This window comes from Anastrepha ludens, chromosome 2 (assembly GCF_028408465.1).
Source record: "Anastrepha ludens isolate Willacy chromosome 2, idAnaLude1.1, whole genome shotgun sequence".
NCBI classification, from domain to species: domain Eukaryota; kingdom Metazoa; phylum Arthropoda; class Insecta; order Diptera; family Tephritidae; genus Anastrepha; species Anastrepha ludens.
The window spans coordinates 105200574-105217409 of NC_071498.1; the positions used below are offsets into that span (position 1 = coordinate 105200574).

A 16836-nucleotide genomic window follows, 5' to 3' on the forward strand; every position below is an offset into this window, starting at 1 on the left:
AGTTAAACCAACAAATGAAAATTGCTTATTAATATCCTTTTATTATACACCAGGTGCAATTGTACAACACTTCTAAACAATATCTAAGAATTGTAAAAAAAAAATGTTAAGCGAAAGTTATAGTGAAAATATTGTAGAGGTTTAGCTACACGGAAAAGTTTTTCCTAACGTACTAAAGTACAGGCGAGAATTCATCACAAAGAGCGTTCAAAGTTCATCAAAGGTATTTTGTGGAAAGAAAATGCTTTGGGGAACTTCTTCGTCTTCTTGATTGATTTCTCGTGCTATCCGCCAAATGAAGGCAAGTCCTTTTCCACCTGATCTTTCCAACGCAGAGGAGACGGGTGCGTTTGTATCCATTCAGACGACATGACCCAGCCAACGAAGCCGCTGGATTTTTATTCACTGTACTTTTTCTATGTCCTTGTCCACATACTCGCTGTCGCCAACGTGCAAAGGTCTAAAAGGTCTGTCAGCAACAGAGATTCTCCGTTGGATTTCAAGGCTAACATTGTTATCGGTGTTTATGCGGGTTCCTAAATAAACGAATTATCTTACAACATCGAAATCATAACTGTCAACAGCCAAACATGGGGAACGAGTGAGAATTTCTGCGCTAAGTTTCCTAAATATTCTGCTCCGTCGCACGTTCTCATAATGGAACACTGGGCAGTTCTGTTGGATGTTAAACAATTCTATCCACAAACGCTAAATGTTTACTCATATTGAAAAGAAATCAAATTTTAATTATTTAACAAGGTTGTCCAATTTTTCATTTTTAATTTCAATCTACAAAATACGTGTAATAGTTTTCAAAGATGCCACGAAAGTTGCAGTATTTCTAAGGTCAGTTCCATTCATATTCCATATAACTTCATGACTTTTATGGTAATTTACTGGGAAAGTTACATTTTCATAATTTTTCCTTGTTTTCTTCGCTATTCTATTTGCCTATACCAAAGAAACTCGCTTATCAAAACCGCTTAGCTGTAAAAATGGAGCTTAAAATTGTCAATAATAGTCGTAGGTAAAAACATAAATATTTGTAATAATATTTCTTAATTTTGCAAGCAGGTGCACGTTAACACAAAATAATTATACGTTACGCAAAAATCGGGAGAACAAAGTGACAGCTCAAAGCAAGAAATTTTAGCCAGAAACAAAAAATAATCCATCACGAAAACGTATGATCTGAAAGCATACGAGCATGACTGAACTTTTTGTGAACATATAATAAATTAATTCTTTGTGGAATTTGGTATTTTATGCACTTCTACCGGGTGCGCCAGAAATGATAAAATGAAAAATGTAGCTACAAAAAACGGGAGTATATAAAGTGTTGGTGCTTGTTTTTTTTTTTTTGTTTTTTTGAACAACAAATACTTTTTTAAGCAATCACAGCTGATATGTCTATTGGTCTTCTACCGATCTTCTATCGGTTTTTGTAAGTGATGGCAAAATTTGTTTTGTTCTTTCTGCTTTATTGGAGAGAATTTTCGCTTACACTCTTGATTTGAATTGAAAAAATATATATGCGTAGATTTCACCGAAGGAAATGAAAGTTCTTAAATAACACTGAAACTCACTTAGATTTTCGATTAATGTTTGGACTTGAATAAAGCTTACAAGCAATAGTTTTCAAAATAAAATTTTATAGCGCAGAAAACGTGAGCACTTTGCATGCTCTGAACAACTATAAAGCTTTACAAAGTTTGTGGGTAGAGAAAACTTGTTTTTCTACTTATCGTTTTGGAAACTCTAACCGATTTCATGCTGCTATACACAACCTTTTAAATAATATTTTTTTATGCATTTTTATTATAGCAATTTTAGTTTTTTTTTTTATTGCTAAGGCTTATAGAGTTACTCTGCATCGCTGCGTGCAGTAATTTGCGTGTCTAAACTTACTATGGCTTTGCGCATGGGTGTTCGCTTATTTTCCTCGAATGTTATATTGAATTCAGTAGTTTGCTCTATCGATCCTTTAAATTACATACAACTCTAAAATATGTGTGTACTCATATGTACAATATGTAAGACCCAATTAGTTTAACGTAACCCACAAAAAGATACCTAAAGAATGATTAATTGATAAAATATTAAAATTTAATCTATTAAAATAAATTTAGCACAAGCAACCGCGGCGCGTAACACAACTGCGAAACAAAGAACCACCAAAATGAGGCATGCATGTACAAGTACATATGCATATATGTACATATATGTATGTGTTGGCATATACATACTTAGTTAAATGATCTTACACGCGTTAACTATGTGCATATGTATAGGGGGGAATGCGTTGCACGGTTGCTGTATTTATGATATAAGGCACTTTTCTAAATGTAAATTCCTATGTAAGTATATATTTATATGAATATGTAAATATTTGTATATTGTATATGTATTTGTATATTTTTTGTAAAAGCCAATCCCTTTTTCATAAAAACTAATGCACCTACTCCTATGAAAGCACATATTAATATGCTCGTATATATGTATGTACATCGTTATATATTTGAATATAAAAACAAACAAAAAGTTCTATCTTAAGCTCTATAACACTCATATTTGTTGTGTTCAAAGATCGAAGGGTCCATTACAGACTGATTGTAAGTATGTATGTAGATTGAGGTGTGCATTTCCACATATATAGGTATGTATGTACGTTGCATACTATATCTAGCACTAAACACCATTTACATACATACATACATATATAAAAAAGGTAACTGGTTGCACACAACCAATGTAGCGCACCCTGTTTTTGTATTGGGTTTTTTAGTATTGGGAATGTTGAAGTTCAAATGATTAACAAAAACTACATTATTCGTATGTCTTTTTGCAAGGAATGCCTCTGAATGTACGATTGTATGAATGTGCGTATGTGCGCATGCGTCGTAAGTAAGCCTCGTCGTTTAGGGCGAACAAAATTTAAACAAAAATTGAGTGTAGGCGATCCACTCTCTCATCATCAGAGTAAAAGTGAGCGAAAGGTTCTGCTTATTAGCAATGAAGTAGTAATGGTAGTGGTAGTAGTAGTAGTAGTAGTGCTCTGGATATCCGCATGAATAAACGGCGCATACGAGTAAAGTAGCGTACCGAGTTCACGAGCTTTATTTGGTGCTTAAGAGTGAAAAATGAAAAGTAATACTCAAATCTGTGTGGTATGTCGTAATGCTGGTTTGTTTTTTATTTATTTTATTTGAGTATTCAAACGTCGTGCCATCAAACGAATAGCACCCGAATGCTGATGCTTAAGCGCGATTGATATTTGGATATCACAAGCAAGAATTAATGAAAGAATGCTCGCCATATTAAATATTGACCGCACAAATAAATACACAACTTTGGTAATGATTACCGTATTTACATAAACAAGAAATATCACCACATATTCGTTGTGCTGTGGGTGCAAGTATGTAAGTGTGCATGTGTATGAATGTGTTTATGTAAGAAGTGAAAAGGGGTCGTAAAAGAAATCACAGCTACTTCGTCAAACATACATCTGGATTTTATGCTTTTATGTGTATAGATATGTTTGTATATTTTTCACAAATTTGATTCACATTTTTTTTTTTTTGAGTTTTCAAAGATACTTCTTTGATTAATAGTTTTCTGCTAGTGAGTCCAGTGCGCAGATTTCTTGAGACTTGATGTTTTCGTTTCATTTTGTTTATGTTTTTTTTTTTTTTTGCTTGAGAACTTTAGTTTGTGATAAACGACAACAACGACAAATGTTTGCGGCAAGAACTTGACTAGATTTTACAAACAAAAAACCGAGTATCTCAACAAATATGTATGTATTAAAATAGTTTTCTTCTATAAGAACTATATGAAACAAGGAATGAGTAACTTCAAGTGAAATTGTGTGTATGTGTGGGTGTGTTTGCTGAAATAATGGTGCAATTCAGTGTCTGGTGAAAGGATTGCGTCTTTTCGTACTTTTCAAAATTTAAATCTATACATAGAAATATTTGAAGCGGAATTACAAAGAAGCTTTTTTGTGCTCAAACTCTAAGCTAATGAACTGAAAAAATGCCACTGGAATTAAGTTGCTTGCTATAGAGCTACGCAAACTGCCTGTACATTAAAATAAAGCACAATACACCGACTCAACTTAGATTCGCTGAGAAGTGAGATTAAATTTAGAGCGTTACGCTGAAAATATGTGCTAACCGCCTACCTACTGCGCAAGTAAACGCGTTAGAATGCGGAAATAAGATGTGCATAAACTGAGTGTAACACATAGGTATATAGGCGCGTTCTGCACACAAACGGTATTACTCGTACAACGCTTAAAAGTATGCAATAAATTTTTGGCATAGTTTCCAATCAGAAGGTGTGGCGCTTTTTAATGCAAATTCCACACATTTGTATGGGCGAATTTATTATTCCTACAATGTCTAAAAGTATGCACCACATTTTTCAAACACTTTCTGATTTGAAGACAATTAGCTTTGCAGTGCTTAAATACAAAAGAATTATTTAAAACAATTAGCCCAGAAATTATATTGCAGCGTCTTTGCCTTTACTCTTCATTCCATAAAGAAAACACCTCCCTTTAACACTTTGTCTATGGCATTCTATAAATTGGCGAACCTAAAATTAACATAAAATCTTCTGCCGCCTTATGAAGTTTTAAATATATCACTCACTTTCGAATCATACGAACTTTTCGGCGTGATATACAAGTACGTATATGTGAATAACTCTGTTTAAACTTAGATTTAGGGGTATTCAAAACGTTGTTAAAATTGTGGTGGTTAACAAAAAAATATGCAAAACATACGCAATGCTAAAAAGTTAAAAACGAATTACTGTTAGCAAATATGTTAAGCCTTTTTTCTAAGTTACTACAATCCGATTGATTTCTTAGCAATATAAGTATATAAATTTAGGCGTAACAATAGGCGAACTCTTGTTTTCTTGTTTTTTTTTTTGTTTTTTTTTTTGTGTTTTTTGTTTAACGGGTGGAAACATCAACAACTTTTAAATGTGTCAGTGCATAGGTTTCGGATTGTTATGTGTGTGTGTGTTTTTTACCAACTTGGGTTTACTTTGTTTTAGTAAGGATAATAAAAGTGTGGCCCACCTAAGATAGCGCCAACAATCACTTCTGGAATTTCAACATTTTTGGTATCCTTGGCACCCAAATCTCCCGGTGTGGGACTCTTGCTCAAGCCGCTAAGCGAGTGTGTTGCAGCACTTAAGGTTTGCGCCGTGGTACACGTGGTGCCGGTGGCCGCTGTTAAACCGAAACTATTATTATTCAGCGATACCGGTGTGGCGGCTTGTGCCGCTGTGGCGGCATTCGTACTCAAATGACGGAACGGATCGAATTGTGCGGCGGCGGCGGCCGCTTCCAGGTGCGACTGTGTCGGACGGCTGGCAGCTGCTGCAGCAGCAGCGGCCGCTGCCGCTGTATATTGATCCAGATTTACTTGACCCACTGCACCGAAAACGTTGCCGGCAGTAGCCGCTGAGGCGGCGGCAGCTGTCTGCTGATCCAACGCCGAAACACCCAGATGATAGCTGCCGAGTGTGGTTGTGCCATTAGCATGCGGTACACCGACTCCCATGCCCAACACGCCGTACTTGGCGAGTACGCCTAGAGCGGCGCACACTTCGTTGGTGGCGGTCTCTGAGTAACCAGAGCCGCGTAGAGCAACCTATATGTATGTACATAGAGAGAAAGCATAAAGTAATTAGCATAACTTGCGTTTTAAATTAGATGTTGCATAAATACCTTAATGTGCTCAAGTAATTGTGTAGCCACAGCCAAGTTGGGTGCTGGATTTGGTGAGCCCAAGTTCAATGATAAATTGATGCCAGTGCCATTTACCAATAGACCTGCAGCAGTGGCGCCGCCGCCGATGGTTTGACCCAATGTGGAGTTCAATGAAGCGGTACTCGTATTAATGGCATTCTGATTGGTGGCATACGGCGAACCAGTCGGATTAAAATTAGCCACCGGTCCACTAATATCGGCATATGACACATTAAGACATGTACCGGACTGAGGATCCTCAACAATCTTGGAGAGTATCATCTTACAAGCAGCTTTATTATTCTCTTTATCGCCAATAATAGTGATGCAACGTTCCTGCAATGAAATATCTTTGGGTTTCTGTGAAATCTGCACATACGAGCCACTCTCCTCTTTGATCTGTTTAATGAAAGCACCACCTTTGCCGATAATCATGCCGGCTGTGGAATTAGGCACCAAAATTTTCACTTGCTTATCACGATCTTGATTTTGCTTAGAATCGTTGTCTATAATTTTAGTGGTAAGATCGGGCTTCTCGCGTATCTTATCCATAATAAAATCCATAACCGACATAATGCCATCCACGGAGCCAGTGATGAGGCAAACACGCTCGGTAGTACCTGTGGGTGCGGAGAAATCGTAAAATCCATGAAATAAGCAGGCACAAAAATACTATGTGTGTAAGTGTGGGTAAGTACTTATATATTTGCCACTTACCTGGATAGAAATCATGGGACTTAGACATCTTAACTCTAGCACCGGAGTCTTTCTGCAAAGAGGCGATCGTCTCGCCACCTTTGCCAATGATGGCACCAGAGGCCACTGCTGGCACAAGGATCTTCATATGATACGATGAATCGCCTGCTTGAGCGATTATTAAAACGAAACAAAGCATTACAGAGAAAGAGAAAGGAAAAAATGGAAAGCACCGAGGCGCGTTAATCAAATATTATTCAATTAGGCAATGTTGCTTGTGTAATTTGCCTTTTACAAAAATTACTAAATTCTTGTTTTTTTTGTTTTTTGTACAACCTCCACGAAATACATGCATTCGGCTCATGTATTTCGCTTATGGTCGCAGGCATTACATACATACATATAAGCATTTTACTATACATTAATAAATCGTTACATACACAGAAGAGGATTTAAAATTAAAAATAATAACAGTTGCGCTCTCTTTCGCTTCAAATGAGTATTCAAATGGATCGTTTTTTGTTATTTTCTGTTTTTGCTTGCTGTGGCTTTTTGCTGGCCGAGCTGGGCTGAAATGGGGCGAAGAAATGAGTGCATCGCTTGGCGACATGGAATCGAGTGAATCGAAATGGCATGAAATGAGTTGAAATGAAACGTTGCGCGTTTGCGCAAATGGATTGAATGTTCGGTGAAAATGAGATGCGTGAGATATGTATGGAGTGATTTGAAAATGATCGATTTTCACCAATTATTATTATATTTTCGTGATAATAAATTTGTGATAAGCTAATATTAGTGCCGCAGTCAAAATTATGTTTAATTGGAAATTTGTAGGCCAAATAGCGGAATTCTAGAAATTCTCACAAGCCGGCTATAACTAAGACAAAAGTTTTCGGGATTTTTAATTTAATCTGAAACGTATTTAATGTCTTGAAACGCTATTCGTTTTCCGAAAATAGCGCTATGCAAAAATTAAACGCAGAGGCTGACACAATGCGAAATTATTTAAAAAAGCGGAGAAACTTTTTTCATTGGATTCTATTGGACAGCAACTAATCTGAATTTTTCGGATGCAAGGGAATGCACAACTGAAAATAAATACATGTGCAATAACTTCATCCATAAATGGTGAGCCACCGGAGCGGAAAGCCGATTTAACTGGAAACAAATTTGTAGCAATAAAATGTTGGAAAAACACGATTGCTCCTTGAACTTAAAGAAAATTATACTTTCTACTTAAAATTAGCTGCACGAATGCGCTGAGTGGGCTTGTCAAAAGACCACGCAAAAAATAACATATTTGGAATTATCATGCACCCTGAGCTATCTGCATCCCATAAATTGCCATTATACTTTTTTGAAAAGTTAGAGAATATACATTTTTAGTAAAATTTTAAATTATTTACAATTATTTAATTTCTAGAAATTGTAATTGCTTCTGAAGGTATTTGGTGAATACTTGAAACGCCGAAGGATCGAGATCGTAAAACGAGAAAAAGATAATATAGTTACAAGAAAATAAGATGCATTTGGGGAAATAATATAAAAGCAAAATAAAAGTGGAAACTTATGTTGTTTAAAAAAGGCACAAAAAGCTGTAAAACGGCATATTAGAAACGGTTCTTTGTTAAATTAAAACTAAAGCATTAATTTTGTTTCAATTTCAATTTTGTAGGCAGATGAAAGTCGGTTTTAATGATAGTTAATGAATAATGACAAAGCTTACCATGAGAGAAATTGTTATTATTTTCAATTTCAACCTCAATTCCCGAACAAACTGACTCACCTGCAAAGAGAAAAAGAGAAAGAGAGGGAAGAAAGGAAAAAAGTATTTACTCAGTTTGTTTAATTAAATTAATGTTTCATAAAGTGTTTTAAAATGAAATGATCATATGAAAGGAGAAAACTAAAGGGTCTTTCAAAAGACGCGAATAGACGTGGTTTTAAAATAAAACATGTAAAAATTTAAATTATTTCAGGTTTCATTATTTTTATTCAAAATACGGCTCTCAACAATTATGTGTGAAAACTTACACCTTGAGAATTTCCACGTATATTCATGAATGCCTGATTGTTGAGAGCGTCGAGATATCGATTCGATGTTAAAGGTTGCTCAGCAAGACTTTGCGCTACAGCAGTTTTTGGTCTATCAGTCCTTTCTCTAATTTCGACAGAACTAGTGTCTTGAAATTTTTTCACCAACCTTTGAATTATCGACTCATTCGTATTATTATTTCTAACAAAAAATTTGGATTTTCATAAGTTTCAATCATTTTAATGCTTTGTATCCATGGTTTAAATTGTACATCTGTCTACTTCGCAAATGTCAAAGATGACATACGACAAAGTATCGTCTAGGAATTATTCAATACTGACATCTAGACGTCATTTTTGAAAGACCACTATTATTTCAGAGCAGAGAATGATGATTCCAAAAAGGCAGATTCAAAAGAGGAAATCCATTTCGAACCATTTTTCAACTAATCTATATTTTTCGAGTTTACTTTAAATATAAACAAAGCCTAGGAAGACAAGGAAAAAACACTTGCTAAGTTGAAAAGTGAATAAGAATTTGTATGTTAGAAAAAAAAGTGTACAATGTTGCCTGAAGGCAGGGATTTTAGGATAAGTGAAATGGCATGTCACGAACCAAATACGAGTGCAGTACGAAGAACAAAACAAAAAAATGTTTTGATGTCTTCAAATTTGTTCTGTGACGCAAAAAATTAGACACCTATTTTTTATTCATTTTTTTATATTAAATATTTACTTCTTAGGCTTTTAAAAGTGCAACTGAATTCCTATGGAAAAAAGGCGCTTTCTCGAAATTTGGTATAAAATCACTTCCGAAATCAGATCGATATTATTTAATATCCTCTCTTAATTTCTATTCACAAATGTACAAAAAATTATATCCAAAAATTTAAAAAAATCGAAATAAATATTTTTTTAAACTGAAATCTGTTTTTTAATCGAAATAAATAATTTTTTTTTATTTTTATTATTTTTTTAATTTTTAATTTTTTTTAATTTTAATATTTCTCATATTTCTACTAATCATTAAGAAATCTGTAGACGCGTACCAATATCTTTAGATATACGTATTTTCCTATTCGTTGCTGTCTAGCAAAATATTAGCCCAGAGAAAATTATTGTTCCAACATTTACGTAGGCGCAACGTAGGTATTTTTGCATGCCGAAGGAACAGCTATAGGTCTTATTTCAGTAGAGAACCTTGCCTTTTCCAGTCAATGACATAACATCGGTATTTTCAGCAAACGGTACTCAATTTTTCCTTTCTCAAATACAAACTACAAAGGTGCGAGTGATTAAATATTCATGTTTAGAAGCGCACTTATGTTACACTCTACCTTACCTCTGCCTGAAATGTGTGCATATTTATAGCCTAAAGGGTTAAAGCGTGGCTGAGAAGCTAAACACTATTACATATTTACAAAGGACAGTCCTCAATGGACCCAATGTCACCCTTTCAAAAAGTTTATTTATTTTTTATTTAGGTTTCCACTACATGCACACATCAAACACACGTATTCCCAGGCACACCACCGTTTGAGGCTGTCACATGAATTTGCATGTATGCCTATACGGGTCATGACAGGTTGGCAGGCAGGCGGTAACTCAGCCATTGAATATATTGACATAACGAGACAAGTTGGTCATTTAATGAAAAAGGCATCAACTAATACGCTACATACATATATCGCATTTCTATATACGCACTTACACGAATATGTTATTACAAAATACGCAAAGAAAAACTAAACGAGTGAAAGAAATTCCAAACTAGTCCAGAAGTGGCACGATTGTATTGGTTAGAGAGAGTTATATTTGTTATATAAAATTAAAGATTCTATTAGCAAGATTTTATTGAAATTTTACTTGATTTCGAGACTTTGGATCCCATTGTCTTTAGTGCAGCCGGATTGTCTTTTTTAATCTCATTTGGCAAGTGGAAACTTTTAATTTTTTGCTAAATTGGCAAATCTATCGAAAAATAAGTAGTTGCTGGTGAGCAAGTTCCACTTTTCTGAATCCAGCACTAGCCTCGAAGTAGGCAGTAGCGAGCCACACGAGTATAACCTTCTTTAATGTACGTCATTGTAAAATTCCCCAACTTCTTGAACTATAAACAACCACTACAAAGCGGTATCGCCAAGTAATCTAAATTGTGTTATCACCCGAAAATCACCATTTGGAAACCAGCACATTTGCCTGCAGGGTATTTGCTATTTTCAGTGCAATTGCATGAATGTGTGCCAGCCTTTGCACATTGCCTACAACTCATTTCTAAGCCTCACGGCCTTGCGGCATTTTCATTCGTTCCTTCATTTTTTTCACACTGCAGTTCTAATTTATTTGCCATCTCGCGCACTTTTTAAGTTTGTGTCTGTATGCGTGTGTACAGGTATGTGCTTTTGTCAACTGTGCCCTTCAGAGTTTTATATACAGAAGCATATTGGTTGTTGGTGTTGTTTTTTGTGCGCTACGTCGTTAGTTTTTAATTAGATACAAGTTGTGAACTGAATTCATTTCAAATATTCAGGCGATACTTAAATATGTACATACATACGAGTATATGTATGTACGTAGCAGTGAACTGAGGGCAAAATGACATTACACAGATACCTAAAGACCCAAATAGAAAGTGTCGAGTGTGCTCTAAATAAATGTAAGAACATGTTTACATACATATGTATGTGTGTTTATATGTAAACGTCAAAAAATGCGAAACTTTACAAATGTGGTAGAATTTAAGAAATAGGTGTATGTGTGAAAAGCCTATTAGCAACATGGTAGGAAAGTGTGAATACACTTCTCTGCATGCATATGTACATACATACACCATGCATTAACATTGCGCTAAATGGTGTAGAAAAATCGAAAGCGGGTTCTGCGTTCTATTCGAGCAGTGGCTGTAAATAATTTACTGTAAAGTGTTGAAAAGTAAAAATTTCCTATTGAAAAGCTTAAATATCAAAAATATTGTATGGGGAATATTAAGGAATAATTTTGTTTGGCTTAAATTAGATGGAATACTCTTCTTACAAAACGTTCACTTAGCGGTCACATGCGGTAATTTTAGGGTCAATTTTATTCTTGCACAGCACCAATTACTTCGATTTTTAAAGAATACACTTAAAGTACTTCCAATGAAATGTAACTTGTTTCTCTTCTTCTTGATTAGAGTGATAACCGCTTACGCGAATTTGGCCGACTTTAACAAAGCGCGCTAGTCGTTTCTTTCTCACGCTAAACAGCGCATGAAATGCGACTACACTGCCGAAATTATCGAAAAATTGGTGCTTCAAAAATCTGTAACATATTATGCAGATTATTATTTGTAAAGATCATTTTGATCGAACTCATCTTCTAAAGAAATCGTCATTCGCGGCTTGGAACATTTCGGCATATTGCGATTGCTTTCGTACCCATTTGGTATTTCCGTGAAAAATCATATGTTCATTTTTAAATGCCTTGCCAAATCCGAAGCGATACTCAGTTAAACGCAGTCGGAATACCTATAATGAAGGAAGACTATGCCTATCAGTTTTTCTAACAAGTCAATTGAAATCGTGGAACTTTGCAAGCTTCTCGCTATGAGTGAAAGAGTCCACATCCTATCCCGTTATTCGATTCAGAACCATATGTGACGACGGAGAGCTTACCGTTCCCAATGACAGTCGGTTCCGGTTACCGAAATGACCCGGACTTATGTATATCTGGCCAAGGAATGTCACTTCAGCAGAATTCCCCGTACATGTATGGGAATGCTTATGCTACTACAACAACAACTGAAAGATTATTTGCGCTCGGATTCATATAAGATTAGCAGTTCTTTAAATTGGGAAGATAAATGTTAAATGTGTGACCTAATTTGGTTTCTCCCAGACTTAACAGGCATAGGTTATACTAACCCTTATTGGGTTAGCATGAAAAATTTCATTGCTTTCCTTTGACCTCAACCGCGAAAAAGAAAGCTGATAAGGAGATATTGACGTATGCCAACTTTAGGCTATAAATTATGTCTTTTAGCCTTTTTCTTATCTCAATGAAAAATTTGGTTTGTTTTAATCAAAATATTATTTATCGCATTCTAGGTTTTTTTGTATAAAACACAGATAAGTTGTTGGCCAAAAAACCGTTGCATTCTTTCCCATTCTTGACACGCTCTGATTGCAGCCATCCCCTTTGACAGGTCAGAACTGTTTTGCTTATGATAATATTTACCTCATTCTTCGGAAAAACTGATTAACGCCAGAGTAACGCTTACAAAATGATAAACTTTGTTTCGACAATCAACGTCATTATCTTGTCAAGGTAATATTACCTAAGTCAGTAAAGAAGTGTCAACATTCTTTTTATAGCATCATCTTTTTTTGACATCAACTTAAAAAAGATTTTTTACCACTGTAAGTAATACACTCGTCATCAAATGCAGACATGAAATACTACAAAATGGTGTGCCTCTTCTACTTGGATATCGAGTACAAACTTAAGGCGGCAGTCACTTGAGCTGTGTACATCCTCCAGAAGAATCCTCAAATCCCTGCCTTGAAAGCAACCAAATCGGCATAGGCTAATTTAATATCAAGTTGCATCACTTCTACTGGAAACGCAGGGAGCATTAGGACATTTTAAGGTAAAGAATGCAGACTACATACCGTGGCAACCCCCATCATCGTTACTTAACACACATTTCATATTACATTTCTCAGAGGGTTTGGAAATCGTCTACTCGAAGAGTAGCTTTAGTAAAGCGAATAAAACCAGATAAACTGAGTTCTATTGATCATTTAGAAGGAAATATGTAAGTGTACTCGTATTAGTCTCTGCCCTCACATTTTTAACAGTACTGCAAAGCTACAACAGCTAGTTCTATCTATGTTATATCAATTAGCAGACCCATAACAGCTACTGTTACCTATGTTATGCAAAATAGCTTTCAACTGAATACAACGAAGCGAAGTAGAAGTGAACTGACATATAAAACTCAATAAAGGTATATCATAAACGAAATTCGGAAGATTACAAAATTTGGATATTTTTTATAAAAATATGTGTTACTGTTTTTCAATTACTAAATAAATATAACTTTCAACTTATTTCAAATAAATTTGACACATTTGCATGTGCGTGAAAATAAATTGGTTTAATTTTTTAATTAATTGGTTTTTTTTACTTAAATTTTTTTTTTTTTTTTAATAGCATAGGAGTATTAAACGTTACTGTCAGTAAGTAAATAAAAAAACATACTGAATGCTGTCGCATATACCCAGCTACATATATACATATGCATTCACATGTATGTATATGGCATATTTTTAAATTTTTCAGAATGCCTTGCAGCAACAATTTTCGGTGGATTTTCAAAAACTAGTACTGCTGAGACCTATTTTTCGTTTATATTTATTTACACTTTGACTCATAAATTCACTGAATTTTCATTTTTCTATTTCTAAATATCTTCGTTCCCAAAAAAATTTTTTGTCTGTGTTTCTATCTAATTTGATTCCTAAATAAGTCAGCCAATACATTTGATCAATTTTATTCCTGAATTGCTAAATGCGATATTTGACTTCTGAATGGAGACTCTTGATTTAAGCCAAATCACATGACACTAATTGCTGTGTAAAAATTAAAAATTTTAAGTTACAGAATTAAATTAGTCAATTAATTCTTAAATTCAATTTCTAAAATTGTATGAAAATCTATTATTAGAAAAAAACTTTTCTAACGCACACACAGTTGGTTTCAAGCACGTGACCTGCCGAATGGTAATCACGCACAAGTCTTTCTATCCATTCTATGGCATTGTATGAAATACTTTTATGCATTTCAAAAAAAAATTTGAGTGAAAATATATTGATTTTCTATATTAGCTTCTGTAGATTGAATTAAGACCACCTATTTTGAATTGGCCCACTTTATTCAAGTATGGATAAGGAGCTATTAGAAATAACTTAGGCGAACAACAAAGCATACAAATTGTCAAAATCCGCTATTAAAATTCTAAGCGTTGTGCAGAAACGGTTCAAAAATTTAATTATCTCAATTTCATGTCATAGAATTTCTTTTTTGTTTTGGTTTTTTAATTATGGAAAGATGTATGGCAATAAGCCAAGAACAATTTGTGAAATTTAAGATGACTTTCGATGCCACTCCTTATGAAAATGACTAATATTACGGGTCGTACGTTTCATATTTGTCAAAATCGGAGTTATATTATGCGCCTTTTGTTTTTTGAAGAATCGTCTCGAAAAATATACACATATGTATATAAATATTTATTCGTGTCTGTAAACTATTAATTTTGCTTCAATAATTTTAATTGGCAGTGGCATTTTTTTGACTGTTTTCTTGTAAGAATTCAAAAGAAAAATATTTAGAATACTTGGAAAATATAAATGTTTAGCATTTAGAAGGAATGCAAATGCTTATTTATATACAAAAAATTTAATCAGCTTTCTAATTCCTTTTTGTTTTTTTTTTTTGTGTTTTTATATGATCCATTGCGCTTAAAATTGTGTAAAATTGATATTTAAATTTGCCCCAAAAGCAACTGAAAGCGATTGATTGCGCACACACAGTGGATACCGAAAAGCCCGCACAACCAACCAATTAGAATCTTTGACTTATTCTAAATAAAGAAGATGACGCTTCCATTTTTGATAATAATCAAGTTTTTAACATACAAGGTTTCATTTCAGAAATGCCAAAAACGTAAAGTAATGAACAACCGCCCCACACTCGAGTTCAGCAAACAGACAAGATTGCATTTTTCAATCTTTATAGCAATTTCAGATATAAGCAACCAATCCACTACTTCTTTAATTCCGGAAGCCTAAATTTGAGCTTTATGGGGTGCTCCTCCCAGAATACTCCGCCACCAACTCTTCCGTCGAACTCCGAGCCATCCATATATTTGCCATGCCCTGTCGCCAAAATAAGAGTTACGTAACTTTAATGTGTACGGTGTTTGATGGGTAAACTTATATTTAATCTTCTATAAACATTTTTTGTATTAAAACTTCTAAAATTTGCATATTTCCAAAAGTAATTATTTCTTTACTCGTTATTAACGTATTTATTATTACATTTCACGAAGAAAACAATTGATGTTTTCAGCTGCAAGAATAATTTAATTATTTATATATTCTTTTTATATATATAATAATTTCTTTTATTGCTTGTGTTTTATTATTACATAACGATGTCTGGTTTCTAAGTTGAATAGTTCTCTATAGGTAAAAGGAAAGTATACAGCAGAAAATTTCCCGACATACTATAGATTTACTATAGATTTAGTACTTTTTTTAAATTTTTTTAGTTAAAAATATAGCGTAATTATTCCTCTTCTTTAACACATTTTTGGTTACTTGCACTAAATATTTCACAAATATGCCAACATGTGTTTTTATAAACTAGCAGAATACACGCATATTTATATGCAAGTATGTACATACGCATTTACGTCTGCAAACACGGAAATTCTAACTAATCAGGTTCATGCCAGTATATCTTCAGGTGTATTTTTTTGAAAGCAAATAGAACAGTGGTACTTACTCAATATAAATAGTGAATGTGGATGTGTGAGTTTGCACAATCCCCATACATATACAATATAATATTAAGAAATAAAACAGCAAGCATATAAAGGGTGGTTAAATCTCAAGGGCCGATATTGAATGTGAACCACACCTAAACGTCAAGCTTTTTCTGCATTTCATTTGACATTTTTCAATTTCAGACTAACTCAATTTGGAAAGATACACAATCCAGCAACGCGTTAAAGTTATTCAGGCTTATTATGAAAACGGACGTTCAAATCTAAATCCATATCGCGCACTTCGTGATTCTTTCGGTCAATTTAATCGTCCAAATGTGCGTACAATCAGAAAAATTGTGCAAAAAAAACATCGGTGCATGCTCGTACAGCTCGTACTGCAGAAAATATTGCTGCTGTTCGCGATAGTGTGGTGGAAGAGTCGTCCACCTCAACTCGTCGTCGTGCCGAACAATTGCACCTCTCACGCTCGTCGTTGATGAACATTATGCATAAAGACATGCATTTACACGCTACAAGGTGCAATTGACTCAAGAACTAAAGCCTCTTGACTCAAGCGTCGTCAATGGTCAGAATGGTGGCAGAAAATGGCAACAGTGAATAACCAATTTTCGAAGAAAATCATCTTCAGTGATGAGGCACATTTTCACCTCAGTGGATTCGTCAATAAGCAGAATTGCCGCATTTGGGCGAATGATAATCCAAGAGTGATTGCCGAAAAACCAATGCACCCACAAAGAGTGACTGTTTGGTGCGGTTTATGGGCCGGCGGCATCATTGGGCC

General features: G+C 34.6%; 1 protein-coding gene across 14 annotated transcripts in view; it reads right to left on the reverse strand.

Moving 5' to 3' along the window:
* Positions 1-16836, reverse strand: part of LOC128855018 (RNA-binding protein Pasilla) — a 172976-nt gene that overhangs the window by 16092 nt on the left and 140048 nt on the right. For 12 of the 14 annotated variants that reach the window (XM_054089578.1, XM_054089580.1, XM_054089575.1 and 9 more), the window contains 4 exons: positions 8193-8252; positions 6488-6631; positions 5750-6390; positions 5096-5672 (listed from right to left, as the gene is read on the reverse strand). In XM_054089578.1, the coding sequence (XP_053945553.1) occupies positions 5096-5672; positions 5750-6390; positions 6488-6631; positions 8193-8252 (1422 nt within the window). The remainder of the gene's footprint in view (positions 1-5095; positions 5673-5749; positions 6391-6487; positions 6632-8192; positions 8253-16836) is intronic. The other 2 variants (XM_054089581.1, XM_054089571.1) reach the window with 1 other exon arrangement.